Source organism: Cygnus olor, chromosome Z, assembly GCF_009769625.2.
Source record: "Cygnus olor isolate bCygOlo1 chromosome Z, bCygOlo1.pri.v2, whole genome shotgun sequence".
Taxonomy (NCBI): domain Eukaryota; kingdom Metazoa; phylum Chordata; class Aves; order Anseriformes; family Anatidae; genus Cygnus; species Cygnus olor.
Window position 1 is genome coordinate 77,896,814 of NC_049198.1, and position 20,061 is coordinate 77,916,874.

At 39.7% G+C, this 20,061-nt stretch overlaps 2 protein-coding genes across 10 annotated transcripts in view; one reads left to right on the plus strand and one right to left on the minus strand.

Annotated features, from left to right (window-relative positions):
• Window positions 1-16,001, plus strand: part of POLR3G (RNA polymerase III subunit G) — a 21,521-nt gene extending 5,520 nt beyond the window's left edge. For 3 of the 5 annotated variants that reach the window (XM_040540162.1, XM_040540164.1, XM_040540165.1), the window contains exons 4-9: window positions 103-232; window positions 5,841-5,903; window positions 6,621-6,671; window positions 10,029-10,099; window positions 10,953-11,081; window positions 11,573-16,001. In XM_040540162.1, coding sequence (XP_040396096.1) covers window positions 103-232; window positions 5,841-5,903; window positions 6,621-6,671; window positions 10,029-10,099; window positions 10,953-11,081; window positions 11,573-11,659 — 531 coding nt within the window. In that variant the 3' untranslated portion in view covers window positions 11,660-16,001. Of the gene's footprint in view, window positions 1-102; window positions 233-5,840; window positions 5,904-6,620; window positions 6,672-7,170; window positions 10,100-10,952; window positions 11,082-11,572 lie in introns of those variants that run through there. The other 2 variants (XM_040540166.1, XR_005815071.1) reach the window with 2 other exon arrangements.
• On the minus strand, window positions 733-19,943 carry LYSMD3 (LysM domain containing 3). Of its 5 annotated transcripts, XR_005815069.1 has the most exons (4): window positions 19,606-19,943; window positions 17,489-17,803; window positions 4,718-4,923; window positions 733-2,559 (listed from the first exon to the last, which is right to left on the minus strand). XR_005815069.1 is itself a non-coding variant. In XM_040540156.1 (3 exons), exons 1-3 carry the CDS (start codon window positions 19,870-19,872, stop codon window positions 4,768-4,770), a joined length of 738 nt encoding a protein of 245 aa, XP_040396090.1. In that variant the 5' UTR covers window positions 19,873-19,943; the 3' UTR covers window positions 3,503-4,767. The 5 variants fall into 5 exon arrangements, 4 of the variants coding, with proteins under 4 accessions (XP_040396090.1, XP_040396092.1, XP_040396091.1 ...); XM_040540156.1 differs by lacking the exon at window positions 733-2,559 and having other exon boundaries at window positions 3,503-4,923; XM_040540158.1 differs by lacking the exons at window positions 733-2,559; window positions 4,718-4,923 and adding an exon at window positions 15,916-16,552 and having other exon boundaries at window positions 19,606-19,940.
• Between the last annotated feature and the right edge of the window lie 118 nt (window positions 19,944-20,061).

A 20,061-nucleotide genomic window follows, 5' to 3' on the forward strand; every position in this document is an offset into this window, starting at 1 on the left:
GCGCTCTTTCAGGACTAGATGTGTTTATTGTAGCTTTTTTTAGTGTTCCTGCATGTTTGATGGATATTAAGACATTATAAATAATAAACATAATTTGTACAGAGTACAGACAATAAGCCAGTGCCTCTGAAAACAGGAGAAGACGAAGATTACATGTTGGCCTTAAAACAAGATTTTAGAGGAACTATGAAAAAAATGCCATATTTTTTGGCAGTAGAAGAAGAACGTGAAGGTTTGTTTACGTGCTTTTCATTTTTACTTATGTTTTCAGTATTTATTCTCTGGAGGATAATGTAGTGAAATGCATGTGTTGAAGATGTATCTAGTGCTAATAATGAGGAACAATAATTAGCCAGAGTAAGACAATAGGGATTTTTGCTGCTTTTACACTTACAGAAGTTGCAGATCACTCATGCAAGTGCTGTAACTGGAAAGCAACTGCTGTGTGAAAAAAAAAAAAGTGAGGTATTAAACATCTATTCTGTTTGATATGATGTAAGAAACATTATGACCAAGTATTTGCAATCTTTCCAGTTATATGTTAATGAAATAGGCATTTCTGTATGTTTAAAATACCCTAAAATTTTGCAGTGGAGCAGACAAATCTATAGTAAATGTTAGAGTTGAAATTCATCTGCCATTTTAGTTATGTAAAGACATACTTAAAATAAGTATTTTATTTAATAGCTGGATATTATAAAATGTGCTGTTCTAGAACATGATTTTTTTTCCCCTGAGTCCATTCAGGGAAGATTGGTAAGTATTACTGACAAGTCACCTGAAATACAAAGATTGAGATGAGAATAAGTGATTTACCAAGGTTTGCATCACTAGAGCTGGATTTGAAGCTAAAAGCTTGCTCTTACTGTATGTGACTTGAGAATGGCTTTTTCTTATATGTAATTAAACATTAACAGCCTTGTTATTGCTTGGTTAAAAAGAAATGCTCTGCGATACTGGACATGCAATTATACATCATTATACTCTTAAAATCCAAGCTTCTTGGTCAGAAAACTGAGCTAGTGGGAAGGAAGGAAAGGGGAGCAGGGAAGGAGCAGCTCAATGTCTGTTTACCTCACTGTGGCAGTATTTTAAACACAGAAGAGTCACAGGAGGTTATTACTGGGAGGAGTGCTTCTTTTCACTTGTGATTTTTGCCTGTTTCTGCCATCCTCCTGTAGGTGCTGGTGCTTTTTCTGAGTGCTATAAATGATAAGCACTATTACAGGAAGGTAGGAAGTAGAGCGTATTGAGAAATGCTGTTTGTGTCAGACCCAAGGTCCAGTCAGTGCAGTAGGCTGCCTCTAGCAAGCTTTATAAAAATGTTTAAGAAATCCAGTATAGCCAAACACCAGATAATCTTTCCTGTTGCTATTGTGTGCTGATTCTGAATAATGAGAACTCACCTGAACTCTGAAACATGAGCTTTAATATCCATCCTGAACCCATCAAAGAATTTTCTGACTCTGGATATTCATGATAAAGATATACAATTACACAGTCTCATCCTCTCTGAAATGTGAGTAAATTTAATTCATGGTGTACTGGTGAATTCCAGCCGTTTTTGAGACTGTGTGCAACTTTTATCTTTTGCTAGGCTTTCAGTACAGTACTGTGATTAATGCACCTTATTGATTGTCCAATTGTTCTTGTACTAAATCACTGTTTGAACCGGAGCAGCACACTTTGGTATGAGCATACAGCCTTCTCCCCCCTTTTTTTTAATTTGAACACAGATGTTCAGCCAGTCTCTGTGGTGTTTCAGTATTCCTTCAGAAACTCCCTGGGAATTTCTGCTGCCCCTGAATTCCTACAGAGACTGAAGTAGTTTCAGGAACCCTGGCTTCTCACAGCAGATACCGCTGATCATCTGATACTTGCTACCTATTTCTGTGGCAGGCATGAGCTCCTGGATCCCAGTCCCTCTTGAACTCTCAACAAGTGGCTCTCAAAAAGCAGAATATTTCTTCTGACCCACAGCTGGAGTAGGGCAATCACCAGGACACAGAAGGCAGCTGTAGCACAGCACAGTGGTGTTGCCAGGTAAACGCTTGGTTATGAGGCAAGGAGAACAAGAGATCTGATCTTCATCTCTAGATCCATTTATGATTGTAGAAGAATTCAAAATTACTCCTTCATCTCTTAAGTAAACAAATTTCACTATTTTGAGGTTCTTATCTCGCAGAAGCTTCCTGTGTCCTTGATCTTTGTCAGGCTTGAAATTTGCTATTTCTGTTTGAGGCACAAAAAAGGAAACTGCCATGCCTGAAAGCCTGTCTGAGTAATTTCCAAGGAAGCAGCTACTTCATGAGAACATTAGCTCTCTTTTCCAACTGTGCTTCACATGGTGGTTCTTACCTCAAAATCATCTTTGCTTCTGCATCTTTCTTTCTGAGGTGTGGTGGTCTCTCAGTATTGCTGACTGTGCCTTACGTGTTGATGACTGTGCCCAGTCATCTTTCATGACTGTTTTTCCACAAAAAATGACATTTTCAGTAAAAAAAAACAGGTATGCAGCTACTTGATGGAGTCAAATCTTCAGCTACTCTCAGTGTCTCCCTGGGGATAAGTTGATAAATTGCTTTAAGTTCTACTGAACTTTTAGTTGCAGAAAAACACTTCAGTTTCAGGGTTTTAGTATGGTGCAATGGTCGTCTGCAGCTTAAACAGGTTGCTTTCATCTCATTATTTTTAACTGATCTTTTTGGTTTTCTTTTCTTTTGGTTTTCTTTTTTTACAGCCCTTTTTTTTCTTCTATTTCATCAAAACATCTGGTAGGAGTAAGAGAAAGGCAGTAGGGGGACTGTGGGCAGGAATTTCTTAGACTGGCTTTGCTACAAGAGCAAAAGGATTGTTTTAAACAGTCAGCACATCTGTGAGCCAAATGTCATTTGAAGTGTGAGAAGGGAAACATTTTAATTAGTTAGGACATAGCTATCTATCTTTTGTTCATTATATATCTAGTATATATCTAATACTACCTGGCAATTCTGATGCAGTAGTATACTGTACAGAAGAGATTTTCATCATTCATTTCAACACTTATTTTGAGCAAGTAGTAGGCATATTCCTTAAGTTCTCAATTTTCTTCACTTCCTAAGCTATGAATCATTCATATTTTTCCTGCAGGTATATCTGCTGCAGCTGGGTGACTGTCACCTTGGCAGTGGTTTGGAATTAATTCATTAACTGTGAGTAGCAAGAGTCAGTCAGATGTATTTTCTTACTGATGGCATCAGCAATTAATTCTTCACTAAAGGTCGTCAAGCTGAAATAAAACTACTAGTTTTTTTCCCTTCTGTTGCTGATAGTTTCCTACAGCATCTGTAAAGGCCACATACATTAAATGCCCCTTGAGACAGTGCCATTCTAAACACGGTATTTTTGTTGCACAGTTTTAGGTAGGTCTTCTGTTTACCCTTGCCACGACCAAGTTTAAAATTGAGTTTAATTTCTGACATCTTCATTTTCTGACTGTTTTCCCTGGTGAGTATGTTAGAAGTTGTGACTGTACAGGTCACAGTCCGTACTTTGATTTTTTTTTGTGCAACATCCACAAAAATTATCCCTGTTTAAGTAATGAGTTATTACTGACATCAGAATCAATTTTTTGTTAAGTGGATTTTGCAGTTGGGCATGGTAATGTGATAAGAAAAAACGGGACTGATTAAAAAATACTTAAGTTTTGGTACTGCTTTTGTCATGAAAGATTGTAGAAGACTTTTTTTGCAGTATAAATGCATGTACCTATACTGTATAACTACTGTATTATTTACAGTGCATTTCTCAGTTTAGTTCTTGTGCCTGGAAAGAGGAAAAATGGACTAAAATGTTGCTGCTGTTTCAGAAACATTTCTTTGTTATATTGCAGAGGTTTGCCATTGCAAAAGTCCTGCAACTTGGTCATGATCAGTCAGAGACACAGCCTTCTGAGAGCTGGGAGTTCTGGATGCTTTGGGGACAGTGGTGATAAATGTCACCGATTGGTGACACCAATTGACTGTGAAACTGTTGAAGGGAAGCAGAAGGGTTAGCATTCATCTAATGTTTCAGCCATGTTTACCTGAGTATATCTGCATGTTATCCTTTTATACACTTCAAGCATAGAAATATAAAATTTTATCTTTTTATTTTTATTTTTTCCCCCAGTCATGGAAGGACGGAATGGTCGAGGCTGGCAGGGCCCTCAGGAGCTCATCTGGTCCCACCCCTGCTCCAGCAGGGCCACCCAGAGCAGGGTGCCCAGGCCTGTGTCCAGGCAGCTGTGGAAGATCCCCCAGGAGGAGACCCCACAGCCTCTGGGCAGCCTGTGCCAGTGCTCAGACACCCGCACAGCACAAAAGTGCTGCCTGGTGCTCAGGGGAACCTCCTTGCTCCAGTTTGTGCCCACTGCCTCCTGTCCTGGCACTGGGCACCGCTGACACAAGCCTGGCTCCGTCCTCTTTGCAGCCTCCCTCAGAAATTTATAGGCATTGGTAAGACGTCCCGTGAGCCTTCTCTTCTTTAGGCTAACCAGTCCCAGCTCTCAGTATCTCCTCCTAGGAGAGGTGCTCCAGTCCCTTCATCATCTTGCTGGCCTTCCATTGTACTCTCTCCAGTATGTCTGCATTTCTCATGTGCTGGGGAGCCCAAAACTGAACTCAGCACTTCAGGTGCAGCCTCACCAGTGCTGAGAAGATGGGAAGGATCACCTCTTTACCTGATGGCAATACTTTACCTCATGCAGCCCAGGATGCCGTTAGACTTCTTGGCAGCAAGGGCACTTTGCTAACTCACGTTCAATTTGTTGTCCAGCAGGACCCCAGGTCCTTTTCTGCAGAGCTGCTTTCCAACTTGTCCCTGTGCCTGGGCTTGTTCCTCCACAGGGGCAGGACTCTGCACTTCTCCTTTTTCAGATTTTTCTTGACAGAACATTTCTCCAGCCTGTCCAGTACAGAACAAAATAGAATATCCCAAGTTGGAAGGGATCCACAGGGATGAGGGAGTCCAACTTCTGGCTCTACACAGGACCACCCAAAAAGTAAACCTGAGAGCGTTGTCCAAAAGCTTCTTGAACTCCAGCAGGCTCAGTTCCATGACCACATCCCTGGGCAGCCTGTCCCAGTGCCTGACCACCTCTGGGTGAAGAACCTTTCCCTAACACCTAGCCTGACCCTCCCCTGCCCCAGCTCCATGCCATTCCCTCGGGTCCTGCTGCTATCCCCAGAGAGCAGAGCTCAGAGCCTGCCCCTCCGCTCCCCTCGTGAGGGAGCTGTAGACCAAGTACCCCTGGATGGCATCACCACTCTCTGGTGTTTCTGCCACTCCTTCCAGTTCTGTGTCATCAGCAAACTCGCTGAGGATGCACACTACCCATCATCCAGATCATAATGACGATACTATCAGGACTGAAACCACTTTTGACCCTGGGGACCTCCAGCCAGACTTTGCACCTGATCATCACCCTCTGGTTCTGGCTGTTCAGCCAGGTTCTGATCCGCCTCACTGTCTGCCCTTCCAGCCCATACATCAGCTCGATGGACAGGAACAGCTTTCTCTTGACTGAAAGAAGATACTCAAAAAATGAAAACCAATATACTTTTTCTGTTGTTGGGGAGGGAGGTGGGTATAAAATCCAGATTTTTCAAGTACTTGGTATATGATTAGTCCTGGGAAGTGCCATGACAACTCTTCAAAGTAGTGACATGAAACTGTTTTTAGGTGTTCAACAACAGCATGAGAAAGTGCTCTGTGTGGGAAAAGGAGGATATACTGTATGTTTAGTCACAGGAAAATACCAAAGAGAGTGTCTGGATTGCCTTTTTAATGAATTCAATAACTTTTTGTATCTTTCTCTACAGCAATTGAAAGGTACAGTAAAAAGTACCTGAGTAGGGAAAAGGAGCATGCAGCGTGGACCCCAGGTAATATCCGAGATTACCAAAGGCTAATTCTCTACTAACCTGTGCAGTCATCCGATCTTCTTAAATGTTTGATTCATTATTTTAAAAGCAATATAAAGTATGCAAATCCTTACCAAGGCATGTATTCCTTCTTGAGGGTTATGCGCTTGTCATGTTTTCAGATCAAGGGGAAGTGTTTTGTCCAAAAAAAATACAAATCTGATTTTATTTTTTACTCATTCAAAACAACAGCAAGAATGCAAGCTTGACCTCTATCTAGCTTTCCCTCTTCCTTACTCCCCATGCAGATATCAGTTTTGAACTGGGAACAAACATAAATGTTACTAAAAACAAACAAACAAAAAAACCCCACAGTTTCTTTGTCACTGTTAAATGGGTTTTATGTCATTAAACTTCCACAAAGGTACCAGTATAGGTCAATACTGCAAGCTTAATCATAGTGCATAAATTGGAGGCCATCTGGGCCACTGGAAGGGCTGAACTTTGTCTCATCTGAGCAGATACCAGTTTCCATTAACTGGGTGAAATGCTGGTCCTCACTGTACTTCCTCAACTTAAAGTACAGCTAAAATTCAGTACAGTTGTTGGTTGCTAAAACAATTAGGCATACATGTAAACAAATTAGCAGGGGCCCCAGCCTTCCCAGGGTTGGTGGGAGGCGGGGGGATTACAGCAGTAAATCGTTATTCACACATATTAAAGCTATTTTCTCTGCAGATTGGAGAAGACTCCCAAGAGAGATGAAGCCAAGAAAAAAAATGAAAAAAGGTAGATTATATATTTTTAAAGAGCATTTAATACACACTAGTTGAGTGTAAGAAAACATGCTGGAGCTGGTTAGGGGAAAAAAATGGTAGAAATGTTAACTAGGCCTAATAAACAGGGCTTTTGGCAGTTATTTTCTAAATAATTTACTAGTCTGCCTGGCTTTTATGTTTTTTGCTTTATTTCTGTAGGATGTTTTAACTTAGAGGAAAAGATCTATCTTCCTTTGATGTTGATGTACTGTATTAACTTGCTAGCTGCCAATACGTAATATTGGAAGATTAAAAATATAAAAAACTTTTTTGTTTTGGAATTTTGTGATCGCTCCCCCTTCTTCTATTCAATGAATAACCAGCTGTTCATATTTTCTTCGTGTTTTCAGTTTCTCAGTTATATTGTTTATGATTTGGTTGAATTTTGCATTTTTTTAGGCGTTTCATATGTGATTTAATATAGGTTACTTTCTATTTTCCCTGGTTTTACTTTTTTTGTTTATTTTCAGCTTTCTTCTGCAGAATTGTGAACCAGATCCTTCAACAGAAGTTGGAGCTGGTATTGGTTATTCTTAAAGGAAAAAAAACAAAAGCAAACAAACAAAAAAACTTCTTAAAAGTGTTTCCTCCTGTGCATGACTATTATTTTAAGTTCTCTGTAGAAGCCTGTTGCTCTGTTGATGTGAAACAACGCTTGGCCCCCTGTTTCTAGCTGTCTGTTAAATATAATTGTTTACTTTCTTGTTCTCTTTGTCCAAGTCCTTAATGTGTCATTTTTCAGTTCAAGGATAAAATAGAAAAAGAAAAGGGAATGTGCAGTAGTCATGGAGACTGGCTCAGCTGGATGCTTTGTTCCTTTTAAGAGCGTCACTGAGAAGCATGGTATTGAAGGCAGACTGCAAGATTCAACCACAAATTAACTACTTATTTGCAAAATCTCTCAAGAAGAAAACAGCACATACCCATTTTCTTTCTTAAAAAAGAAATTACATTGGCTTTTATAAGCCTGCAGGCAACAAGTATCTCCCTGAGATTCCATGAAATTATAAATGCCAACCTACTGTTCCTTTGATACACTAATGTTCTGATTATCACAGAGAATTACTGATTAATGTGGTTTCTTTCAGCAGTCTTTTGTGCCTGTTTCTCTATTTGCTCTTAAAAAGTACATTTTCTTACAAAATTTTAATGACAAAGACCAGCTGACCATCCAAATTTGATTGGATAAAAAATCTGCTTTTTTTTTTTTCTAAAAGCAAAAATCATATGATTTTAGGTTGTTTTTTTTTTTTTTTGGGGGGGGGGGGGATATTGATGATATATATGGAGACCATACAAAAGTTGTAATACTTTTGTGTTGAGGTTTGTATGTAGCTGATGAGTGACACATTTGCCTGTCTGGTATGCATCCGTGGTTATTTTGAGGACAGACATGTTAGGTGACACTTTATAATCGAGTGGAACAAAGGTGAGGGAGTGCAGTGAATTTTATCTGCACTGATATGCAAACAAGTTTCCTACCTCATAGACTGTAGGAGTGGTTTTTGGATCACTGCACAGTTACACGTACAGGGCTGGCCCTACCTCCTGGTTTCCGTGAGTGTTTTAACCTAACACCTGACCACATGACTTTTACTGACATAACTTTAGGTAGAATTCCACATCTCATCCACACTTAGCCTGGGCTGTGGACCATGCGATCCTAGGTATCACCAATGTCTCCAAAAAATAAACCTCAAAATCAAAACAACAATAAAAAACAAAAGTAAGTTGACTGGCCTCAGCTCCTGTAGGCCAGCTATATGCATACATATTACATCAATTAGATGTATGCAGTTAAGCCAAATTACTGTAACAGGTGTTGCAAAAGATTAGATTGTATTCCATCGCACCTCAAAACAACGTGGATGTGAGGAGCTGTTTTGCTTGAAGTTCTACTGATAATGGGTCTGTGTTTCTAATACTATGATGAGCTCTGGAGACGCCCACCATTTAAGGAAAGATTTTGCATGTCTCTTTTGGCTTCCAGGCTGTTTATTCAATAGAAATTATCTCTAAAAGTCTGCAGGTGTTTGTGCAGATATGATCGTTTTGAATCACACTTGTTTTCCTTAAAAGCCTCCTTCATTCTGGATGTGTTTGCTTACAGAGAGAGTTCATATGTTATTACAGAACAGCTTGACTTCCCACAGCTGTGTGCAGTGCTTCTGTCACATAATCCCTTCCTAGGCAAAACACTGAAATGAACAGAATGTTACTTATGACAAAATGCAGTCACTCTCTTTGCAGCTTCTACTGTTCTGCTTAAGTATCAGGCCACATAAAATATATCTCGCTTTGGGTTACTGTGCACTTCAGAAAGGCTATCCTCTCTTTCTATCAGTGCATATTAATTTCCTTTCTGGTACTGTGTAGTGCAAAAAAAAGGGTTGCAAGGAACATAAACTAGCTTGGCTGAAGCTACCTTGTCTATCAGAAGCTGTGTAGCTTCACCAGTATGGAACTTCACAAAGGCAGATTTACCCTACTGAGAAGAGCTCACATATTAGGTGTAGCCCTACAGTGTAAATTTTATGCGGTGGTGTGCCGTACAGCAGGAGAGCTGAAGGGCAGTTAAATCACGGAAACAGGACGTCTCTGCAGAGCTCTTTAACTCTGCTCAAATATTTCTCAGTCCGGAGCTCTTTGTTTCTCCTGGTCAAATTCCCCTCCTGGAACTGGGAGAGGTATTCCTAAGCTGAGAGTGCTGCAGTTCAGACAGCTCATACCTGGGTACATGGAATGCTATTTTTGACCTTTACTCCACAATATAATTAAGTAGTACAAGGCTGAATTTTAGGGAGTAACTTGATAAAGATTGTGTTAATGTAAGAGCCATCTCTGGTCCACGAGCCATTTCACTGCAGTAACCACATTACTGTGATGTAACTCATATACTCTCCTGTCTGCCTTTTTTTTTTATGTATCTATCTGAAGAGCACTGCTGTCATTACTGCGTAGTAACAGTAATTGTTTTTATCTTTTCAGTTGATGAAAAATAACAACATGGATTTTTTTTTCTGGTTTCTTAATATAGTGTATGTAGGTGAAAAGTATTTTGCAAAACTGAATGCCATAGTTTGGCCAAACCTGTGGTCAAATACCTGTTTAAAGAGAATTTAAAACTGGCCCCAAACACATCACGTAGATAAATAAGGCCACTACACCTCTATAAGTGATGTAGCTCAAAGTCTAAGATAATTTTAATACAGAGAATATGGGGTTTCCATGGCAGTTCCTATTCTCAAGATACATGCTCTTATGAGCAAATTAAAAAATTACTGTTCTTTTATATCCAAACAAATAATAGTAATATATTTTATTTCAGCAGGTGCGAAACCAAGAAAGGCAAACAGTTCTGACCCTAAAAGTAATCTGGATGTGTTGAAAAAAATTGAGGTAAGATGTGCTTAATCTTGCTAAGTTGTACAACACAATTGCTGAAGGAAAACAATTTCTTTGTTATGGCTCTTGGTACTAAATGGAATAAGCACAGCGGCATTTTTCTGGCCTTGTCTTGTTACGCTGACTGACAGCTGTTCTCTGCAGTATGGTTGCACACGGAAGGGGGTAAGGATAAAGCTGGGCTGTGGAGAAACTGCTTTTTTGTTGCTTCTGTTTGACTCTGAACACATTGTCCAGTTGTTCTTCATGTTCTTCTCCACTAGCTATGTAGACCAACTGTGAACAATAGAGCTACTATTACAGCTTGGTGAAGCAGGAATTGGTGCCAGAGCTTTTAAATTATTGCTGTTTAACCACTCTGCTGCTGTTTGAAATAAACCTATTAATAAGTTGAGAGGGAAGAAACATAGATAAGGGAGAATTTAGGAGGAAAGTGAACATGATTTTGGTGTTGATTACACACCATGTGGAAATGGGAAGCTGAAAGGTGAAATAGTTGTTTGGTGCCTATACGTTATGGCATGTGATATTATTTTGCCAGGTGTGACACAGCATTCTACTGTGAATTATTCCAAGAGTGGATGCCAAAGGGAAATCATCATCTCAATTTATTACAGAAAACATACCTTTTTTAGAATGGAAGTCTGATGGCCTATACTTGATAAAACAAGTCTGTATGAAGTTCTGGCACTTCATGTTTTCTTTAGTTATTGTCAAAAAAATAGTTGTGCAATGTTGTTATGCTAGCCATCTTGCTGTTAACTGCAGTGTAACACTTTGGTAGCGTGGAGGGTATGCTGTTGCCTTAACATGGGATTACCACATCAACAAAATTGTGTTCTGACAGGAGTTGGAAAAGAAGGATGATGAAGAAGAGAAATCTGAAGATGAGAAAGACAAAACAAAAGACAAAGAAGGTGAAGACGATGATGAAGCAGAAGAACCAGAGGAATACGACGAAGAGGAGCACGAAGAGGTGCTTTTTTTAGTTTTCTATTTACACCAAGTCAGATTGCAGTCATTGAGTTGTGTGTTGGCTCTGAGCCAAATGTCCCTAGCCTCTCTGAAGCAGAGTTAGAGTTGTAGTGAAAGGCACTATTAATTTTCTTTGTTGCAGTACATTGTGCTGTAGTTAAGTATTTCAGGTTTGATACTCTGAAAGAGCTCCAAAATACAAGGTTGCAAAGAGGAATGTGTCCTGCCCCAAGCAATACGTAAAATTATTAATTTTTTCACCAAAATAGGGCACAAAATTTACATTGAAAAATCATGCCTCTTCTTTCATAGATACTGAAACTTAAATACATTTTTTTTTTCCACAAGACATAAGGAAAAACATGTTAATGTTTCAAAATTTCTGTGCTCAACTAGTTGAAAACACAGTTTTTTAAAAAATTGTCCCTGTCACAAGCATAACAACAGTATTTTGATCTGCACTTTTTTTCTTTTTTTTTTTTTTTTTTTTAGGAAAATGACTACATTTCTTCGTATTTTGAAGATGGAGATGACTTTGGTGCTGGCAGTGATGACAATATGGATGAAGCAACGTACTAGCTATTGTTGCTAGGTGGTATACTGTTCAAGCCTTACACTACTTGAAATATAAACCTGGAGGTAGGCTGGGTATCACTGACAAAACTTATGCATTATCTCCGTTGGGTTTAGGTATACTCTCCAAAAAAATACTGGACAACTTTATTTTAATCATGCTATGCTGTGAAATAGGGTCCTGGATCCCACATCTTTTTCTTTTGCCATGTTTTGCAGACATGCACCTTTTTAAGGTTCTCTGGAATGTTTACTGATTGAGCAAGCTAGATGCCATTGTACTGCCTCTGCACAAACAAAGAATGTATGCATTCTAATTGAATTGTGCCTAAGCATTTGCACTAGTCAGTTCTATGCTTTAGCTGTTAAATCTTGAAAACAAGTGAAATTCTTGATAACTGGAGCAAAGCAAAGATAGGACCTTTATGGGAATAAGCTGCTTATATTTAGCAGCAGACTTCTTTGAAGGAATTTATGTAACTTCTGAATTCAGGTGACTGAAAATAATTGACCACTAAGCACTTTAATATAAACTGACTTGAAATACGGACTAACAAGGTAATGAGAGTATTTTGAAGAGCCGTTACGCTAGTCAACAGAACTCTTACCTTTATTGAAAAGGGACAGTAATATTTAACCGTGTTACATTGCCTTTATGCATCAGCGTTAAGTAATAATTAAAGGTAATTTCATTTAGCAAGAATGGCAGAAATTAAGATTGAGAAATGTGAATCATAATTTTCATCTTTGTCATACAGATTGAAGTGACAAGAATTTTAGTCCTTTGCCTTGATTTCTCTGCCTATTTAGGCAAAACTAACTTTTCTACCTCACAGAGCTGTTAAGTGAGATGGCAGATATCTATGTAACTGCTAAAGCATTTACTTGCTTTCCTACAAAACTGAGACAAGCTTTACAGACAGCAAAATCAATAAAAAGACAAAAACATAGGAAAGGAAAGTGGTGAAATATTTTGATGCATGAGGTTTTAATTAGGAAAACATGAGTGCTGAGAATAGCAAAGCTAGAATGCTTGGAAACACGTATCTTATTTTAGAGCCAGATAAAATGTAGATTTATTCCTGAGATTAGAAAGCAAAGGAACACAATGACAGCGTATTGACAATGACTGTGTCCTTTTGTCTTTTGATGATATGAAATACCATTTATCAGTGTTATTGATCAGGTTATTACGTTCTGTTCCTGGTAACTTAGTGCTAATGATTATCAGGGTTAATGAAAGAACAGTTTTAAGACAAAACCAATTCTTTCATCAGAAGAGCTTTCCTTGGAAGTTTGGTGTTTTGTCAAGCAGTGCTTTGTCTCACTGCTGACTAGAAAATAGTACACCATTATTCTAGGGATCATTCTGTGCAATAAGGTACAGCTTAAGGTATAGCTTTCAAGTGTTCTGATAAGTTACATATCCATTCTAAAGGAAATGAAACTAAAATTCAACATGTCACACCTCAGAGGTATACTTGTGTTTTGAAGCCTGTACAAATAGTGTTTAATAAACGTTCTGCTGTATTGCACAGAAAGTGCATTCTGTTGTGTTTTTTTTTGACAACATAGATGCTAGCAGTTGTTTATTGAACAGTTGGGCCTGTTTCTTTGATGTGACATAAACTCTTCATCATCTTTAAAAGGTGAACTATTGTTACCTGTCCTACAGAGGGAACCACACAAGTCTCAGGATAGATCTTTTAAGACCAATTGAACAATGGCAGATAAGGCCAAAGCTGAAGAGCAGCCAGAGTTCTAGGATTCACCTCTGAAATGAAATGGTAAAGAGACAAAACACCAACATAGGAAAACAGGTGTTTCTAACTGCTGAGAATTTATTGCAACACCATAATGCTGATAAAACTCAGGCTGTCCATTGGGTCTCTGCAAACTTTGGATTTGGGTAGATTTAAATTCAAATTCTGTCTTAACAGCACAGCAGAAAAATACTGGTATGTTGTACAAGAAGGCAAGCCACTGCTTTTAGCTTCCAGTGTGCAGGGAGCTTGCCAGCTAAAAGCTTCGCTAGGAACTACCTGTCTAGCCAAGGCCAGTGGCTGTTCGGTGCTCAGCTGCTTACCAGCGCTAACCTGTGGCCACAACCTTGATTTCTCATACCGATTTTTTAATGCTCATTTCAGAGAACTAACAAGTTCTCGGAACTTTATACAGAAGAGTTCCAAGTTACACAAGACAGGCACAGGACAAACATTTAAGTTACCAGTTATACCGCACCAGACGTGAACGCTACAGGCAGCTTCTGCCAACAAAGTTAACTTGTTGGCCAAAGAGTAATTTAGATCACACAGAGAAACTAGCCAAAACAAATAGGAGCAGTGGCCTCCTATAACAAATGCAAAATATAGAGAGTTAAGAATACACTGTATGTACCACTTTCACTGCAGTCTAAAATAAAATCTTTATTTTATGCATATTACTTATGTTCTTCTAAAAGTAGAGGAGCAAAAGTATTTTAAATAAAACTTGCATCCTCACTCAGGATTATTTCACAAAGTTATGGTTTGAACCTTTATAAAACAGTTATACAAAGATTATTTCTGACAACATATTCCAAAATATAGCGGATTTAAAGTATTTAAAATTTCATATGATCCAACAGTGCAATATGCACTTATATTTAAAACCAACTTCCAGACCAACAATGTGTTGTAATATGATTTACCATTCAGTTACTTTCATTTTCAAGTCAATTTCTAAAAGTCTGGTTTTACAATTAATTTACTATATCAGTTTTTAGTTCCATACAGAGCAGTTACCTAGTTTATTCAGAACTAATAGACAAGGACACATTGCCAGTAACACGTACTTTGGAAAAAACAGTATAAATCCCCATATCCTGTAAATAGAAAAGCCAGCTGATGCTTGTAGATTCCTACTGCCTGAAGTCCCATGATCTTGGAAAGAGACTTACTGTGTTTTCTCATAATGTTAATGTTCTACTTTAAAAATATGCTATGTGAAATATGCTACGTAACAATATAAACATGCCAGGCTCTTGGTCAGAGTATAGTATTTTTCAGCAAAACTTTCCTTTTTTTTTTCCTAATCAATGCTTACTATCACACCTTTAGCAACTGAGTGACAAAGCCACAGGCCTTAAAACACCGTAAAAAGCCCAAAGAAGCCTGAGACATTAAAGAACCATTCGGCTCTAACACCACCAACAAAAGGATCTCTTCTCTTAAATATAAACAGCAGAGACCTTTCTGACCACATTAAACCACAATTGAAATTAAGTTCACTTCAGACGTGATGGCAATTTAATACCAGCCTGTTAACGTATGGATAGTAACTTAGGCTTATGTTGCGTATCACACTAGTTAATCTCTTGTTCTTCAACAATTTCCTAAGAAATGAAAGGATAAAGTTCCATAAACGGAGAGGGAATGATAGAGGAAGAGACAAACCAACAAATAAGCTAACAGAAAAGTTGACCCATTATGTACCAGGTCCCAGGCTTGGCAGAACACTGGCTAATTTGTCTTGATGTGCTAAAGTTCTGTTGTACAGAAAAGAGCAAACCACCTCTTCCTAAAGTTGGCTTGCTTTTAAACTTCTAGCCATAGAAGGTACATCACACTTGCCACCATAAATTATTTTGCAACTCAACTTTTCGCACAGCCTTACCCTGAACTGGCACTTGAACATTCATGCTTGCATTATTACCGTATTGTTTTCATGGAAAGAAAATTTAAAAAGATCTTTGAAAACAAGCGGCACGCAAGACACAAACTTCACACTCATTTAGAATGCCTCTTCTCATGTGGAAACAATGAGTAGCCACACTGTCTCCAGAGATACTACTTTGGTTGAAGGGTTCCACAGCCACTAGCCACAGTTCACAGGTCCAACCATGCATTCCCTTCAAGCTTTAGGCTATTTCAATCTACACTGAAAGTAAACCAATTCACGTTCATGCCCTTAGCATGCCAGTGAAGGTTTGCCCCATAGTGGCAGAAGCCTTTACTTTCAAAATTCAAGTTGATAAAGCACTTTTGAATACTTCCTATAGTTAAAAAAAAAAGTTGCTTTATCAGTTTTTTTTCCCCCCCACACACTTTATATACTTGATCAAGACACTCAAAAGAGAGCTTTTAATAGTGTTTAAATCAAAAAGATAGTGATATTTTCCATTTCTAAGTCTTATGAAAGTCAGTTAGCTTCAGCTTTAGTAACAAGTATTACTTAAACAGCACAACAGAAACCTTATTCCACAAGGCAAATAGAACAAAAAATTATAAGTAACATTTCATTTTTTATTTTATAATATTCAGAGCACACCAGTACCTCTTTACTTCTTTCTGTAGAAGTCTTTTTTTTTTTAAAAAGAAAAGTTTTTCTCCTGTAGCATTTTCACGTAGGGAAGAAAAGAAGGGAAAAACATGTTTGTCCATGACATCAAGTGAAACAGTAAAGAACAGAGTGGTTGAAGAATATCAGCGAAAGAACAGTTTGAAGCTATGGCTGGTCTATTCTGCTGCAGCAGTAGGCTTCTTCCTAGCAACCTCTGAACCTCATCTGAAGTTTTGCATGAAATTTCAGGAAAAAGTTGGCGTTTAAGGAACCCTAAACAGTTCAATAGCTGCTGTCTGAAGAATTAGCTGCTCTTGAACTGCGATGTACTGGAGGAAGAAAAAGCCATAACCATAAAATAAAGACTAATGAAGCAGTCACAGCAAGGTGTCACACATCTTCACTTGTTTCTTCTCACATACAGCTGACCAGAAGAGAATTGCAGTCCAGCCAAGTCAGCTTGCAGTAGAAGGATACCATGGAGAAGGATGTGAAATTTCAAACAAAAGACTTTCTCAACTGGACTGTGTTGAAGGACAGTATGACATACATAGGAGCCAAGTTATCCTCCTACCTATACTGAAAACTACTAAAGAACGGGTCGACCACAGGCACAAAATTTGAAGACTCCAGCTTAAGTATTAGCTACTGCCTCTTTCATAGACATCTAAGAAGAAGAGGACTTTATAGTGGCAGTTAATTATGGAATGACTGAGTTTTAAAAATTCTGTAAGAAAAATAAAATTATAAGAATGTAGTCTTATCTGGTAACTGTAAACTTGATATTAAAATGTCAAATGTACTATGCACTCTATAAATACTTTAAGATATTTAAAAGATAGATATCCCCAAATGCCCATCTTAGGGCTGCAAAATGTACAGTGAGATTCCTTATGTGTTAGCTCTAACTACCTTTTTCACCTCGTCATTTATTAGACAACACACACCTATCAAAAAAAGTGCAAAGCTTCAGAGACAATTTCGTATCTTAATTTATATTCCAATTGTGCATCAAAATCTTCTGCCTGAAGCACATTAACGGGCTTACATGATCCACGGAAATATCCGTGTGCTGGAACACTGCCCATAAAGGTAAATCATTAAGTATTTCTCTGTAAATATTTCATCTGTGTTACAGATGCATTTTGCATTCTGTGGTTTCCTCTTCATCTAACACTATGTTATGTGTCTATGAATAACAGTTGCCTGGGGTTTTCGGTTGTAAGGCTGAAGGTCTCCTTGATTATCAACATTTATAATATTCGCTGGATTCATTCCATTTTCTATTTGTTTCTGATGTGAAGCTGCTGTGACAAAGGAATGGGCAGATTCCATTGTAGAATGGTGACTGACATCTGCTTTCACTAAAACTTCATAATATAGGAGATAAAAAACTGGAGTTATTATGCCAATGATCAACATAATCACTACAGCTGTCCACCACCCGATGCCCCAATCCGCTCCATAGTAAGGATCCTTAGATTTTTTAGTTTTACCATCAGTTTCAAAACAGACCTGTTGGGCTGCTAAGGCAGAAACAACTTCATTAAGGTTCTCTCTCTTCGTATCGTTGCACTTCACAATCTCTTCTATATCTCGATCCACTTCTTTTAAGAAGTTGCCAGCAGTCTCATTAGCAGAGAATTTGTCAGAAGGTGATGTTTCCAGCACTTCTGGGGAACAGTGAGCTGGCCGAAGGACTGGCCTTCCTTTTGGAGAGGCATGTGTCTCGGTCAGTACACTGAACTTTTTCACAGGGATTTTGATAGACCTCAAGGCAAAAAAATCTTGATCGTTGATAAGATTATTAACTCTCTTGATATCTGCAACCTAAAAATAAAAACAACAGTTTACATGTAAATAAGTTTAAAAGATCCATTGACCTGAAACCGTTAAAAGTTCTAAATTCTTGAGAAACCAAATTCTCCACTTACAAAAGAAAGGGATAACTGATACCTGTTTGAACAGGCTGAAGTAGGAAGAGGTTAAAAAGCAAACCTGAACAACGATAAGCAAGAAGGTATTACAAGCTAACAAAACCCCACGCTTCAGATGATGACTGAAAGTCAGGTACAGACAGTCACTTAAAATATATTAACCCATCATTGGCAACTATCTCTGCCAAATGAACGGGACTTCACCCCAGTGTTCTGCAAATGAACTAAATGGCTGTGAGTTCCTAATTAAATTCAAAACTTCTGAGTAAAGATTACAAATTACAAGCTTCCAATTCATCTAGCCACAGCTCTGTTTTGGAGATGATTTCTGCTTTTGAGTCCTCAGGTAGAAACAAAACATAACTTAACACACTATAATCTTCCCTCATTTATAAATATTTATAAATAAAATTCCCTCAAAGTCAGCTCTCCCCTTTGCCTATTCTACCTCAAAACAAATTTAGTTTTGCCCTTAAGGGGTTCAGATCTTCACTCTCATAGGAAATACTCTGTAAGGGTTTAACTGCCCTTGGAGAATGAGCAGCTTCATTTTGGTACAGTAACTGCTTCAATGTGGAAGGCACAGCCACAAACCTCACCATAACTAAGTACTTGGAAGTCAATACTTTTTTGCCACACCTGGGAAGAACACAGAAATTGTGCCTGTTAAAGATATACAGTACCAGAGTTCAGATGCTTCTTATCCTCACTGGGATGACATCTACATCAGAAAAAAATCAAGGTGGATAAGAGTAAGGTCTGAAACCCTTTTCCTTCTAACTGCTGCACATAAAACACAGATTTGGCCAGAAAAAGTTCAAACAATCAATGCCTACTGCCTCCACTAACCTCATAACATGAAAGTGTTATTTATTAACTATACCACACTAAGTCAGAGTAGGATGAAGGACTGCAAAATGCAGCATTTACCCCAGTGATCAGCACAAATTATGCTTTCTGCCTAAAGCCCCGAACCTCTCTCACATTACCCCTAAGTGCCCAAGAAAGCGCAGATCAGTTATCAGGTCTGAGCACCACAAGTGCACTTGAAGGGAACACCTTGGGACTAGAGGGAACGGGCTCAAGTTGTGCCAGGGGAGATTCAGGTTGGAAATTATGAGAAATTCCTTCTCAGAAAGTGCAGTCAGGCATTGGGACGGGTTGTCCAGGGAGGTGGTGGCATCACCATCCCTGGGGGTGTCCAAGGAAAGGTTGGACGTGGTGCCTGGGGACATGGTTTAGTGGGTGACAGTGGTGGTAGGGGGATGGTTGGACCATATGGTCTGGGAGGGCTTCTCCAACCTTAATGGTCGGGACAGATTTCCCCACGCTACAGCACACTCACAGCAATAAATATGTGGGCAATTTATCTCTAAGAAAACTTGAAAAGCTTCAAGGAAAACTGTATTTTTTTACTACTTTTTTCTCTCCTTAACGGGATTAAGGCATCACACGAGCACTTCAGGTGGTTCAGCAACACCTCTGTCACGGCCAGCAGAAGTGCTATGCACTACGCCAACTTTCCCTGTACAGTGTGAAAATGCCATAAGCGCAAAACCATGCATTTTTACCGAAAAACCTACAGAATTCAGAATCGCGGCGTACTCTGTGGAGCCCAGACATGCCCAACACCCTCTGGGCTTTATTTCTCGGCTGCCCAAGGGCAGGGCGCTTCGCACCCCGGCCGGCACTCACCGAGCAGCAGAACTGCAGCGCGATGGCGTTCAGCGTGTCCCCTTCCTGGATGTCCCTCGTCAGCAGGACGATGTCATCCGGCCGGTCCCTCGAGGCGCTCCGCCGCACCTTCTCCCGGCCCCGCGGCCGCAGCTCGAAGGCCTCGGCCTCCTCCTCCGGGCCCTCGCCCTCCGCCGCCACCGGGTGCGGGTAGGGGTGGTGCTGGTGGCCGCCGCCGCCGCCGGGGGGCTGCGACACGGCCAGGGGCTGCGTGGCTCTGCCGGCCATGCCCGCCGCTCCGCACCAGCCCCCCCGCGGGGCCAGGCCAGGCCCGGCCCGGCCCGGCCCCGCCGCCCGCACCACCCCGGAAGGGGCAGGCCGCCATCCTGCGCTGGGGGGCTGGGATCTGTCCTCCATTTTATAGCCGTACGTCCTGCCCCGTTACGCGGACACGCGGACAGATAGACGCACGGACAC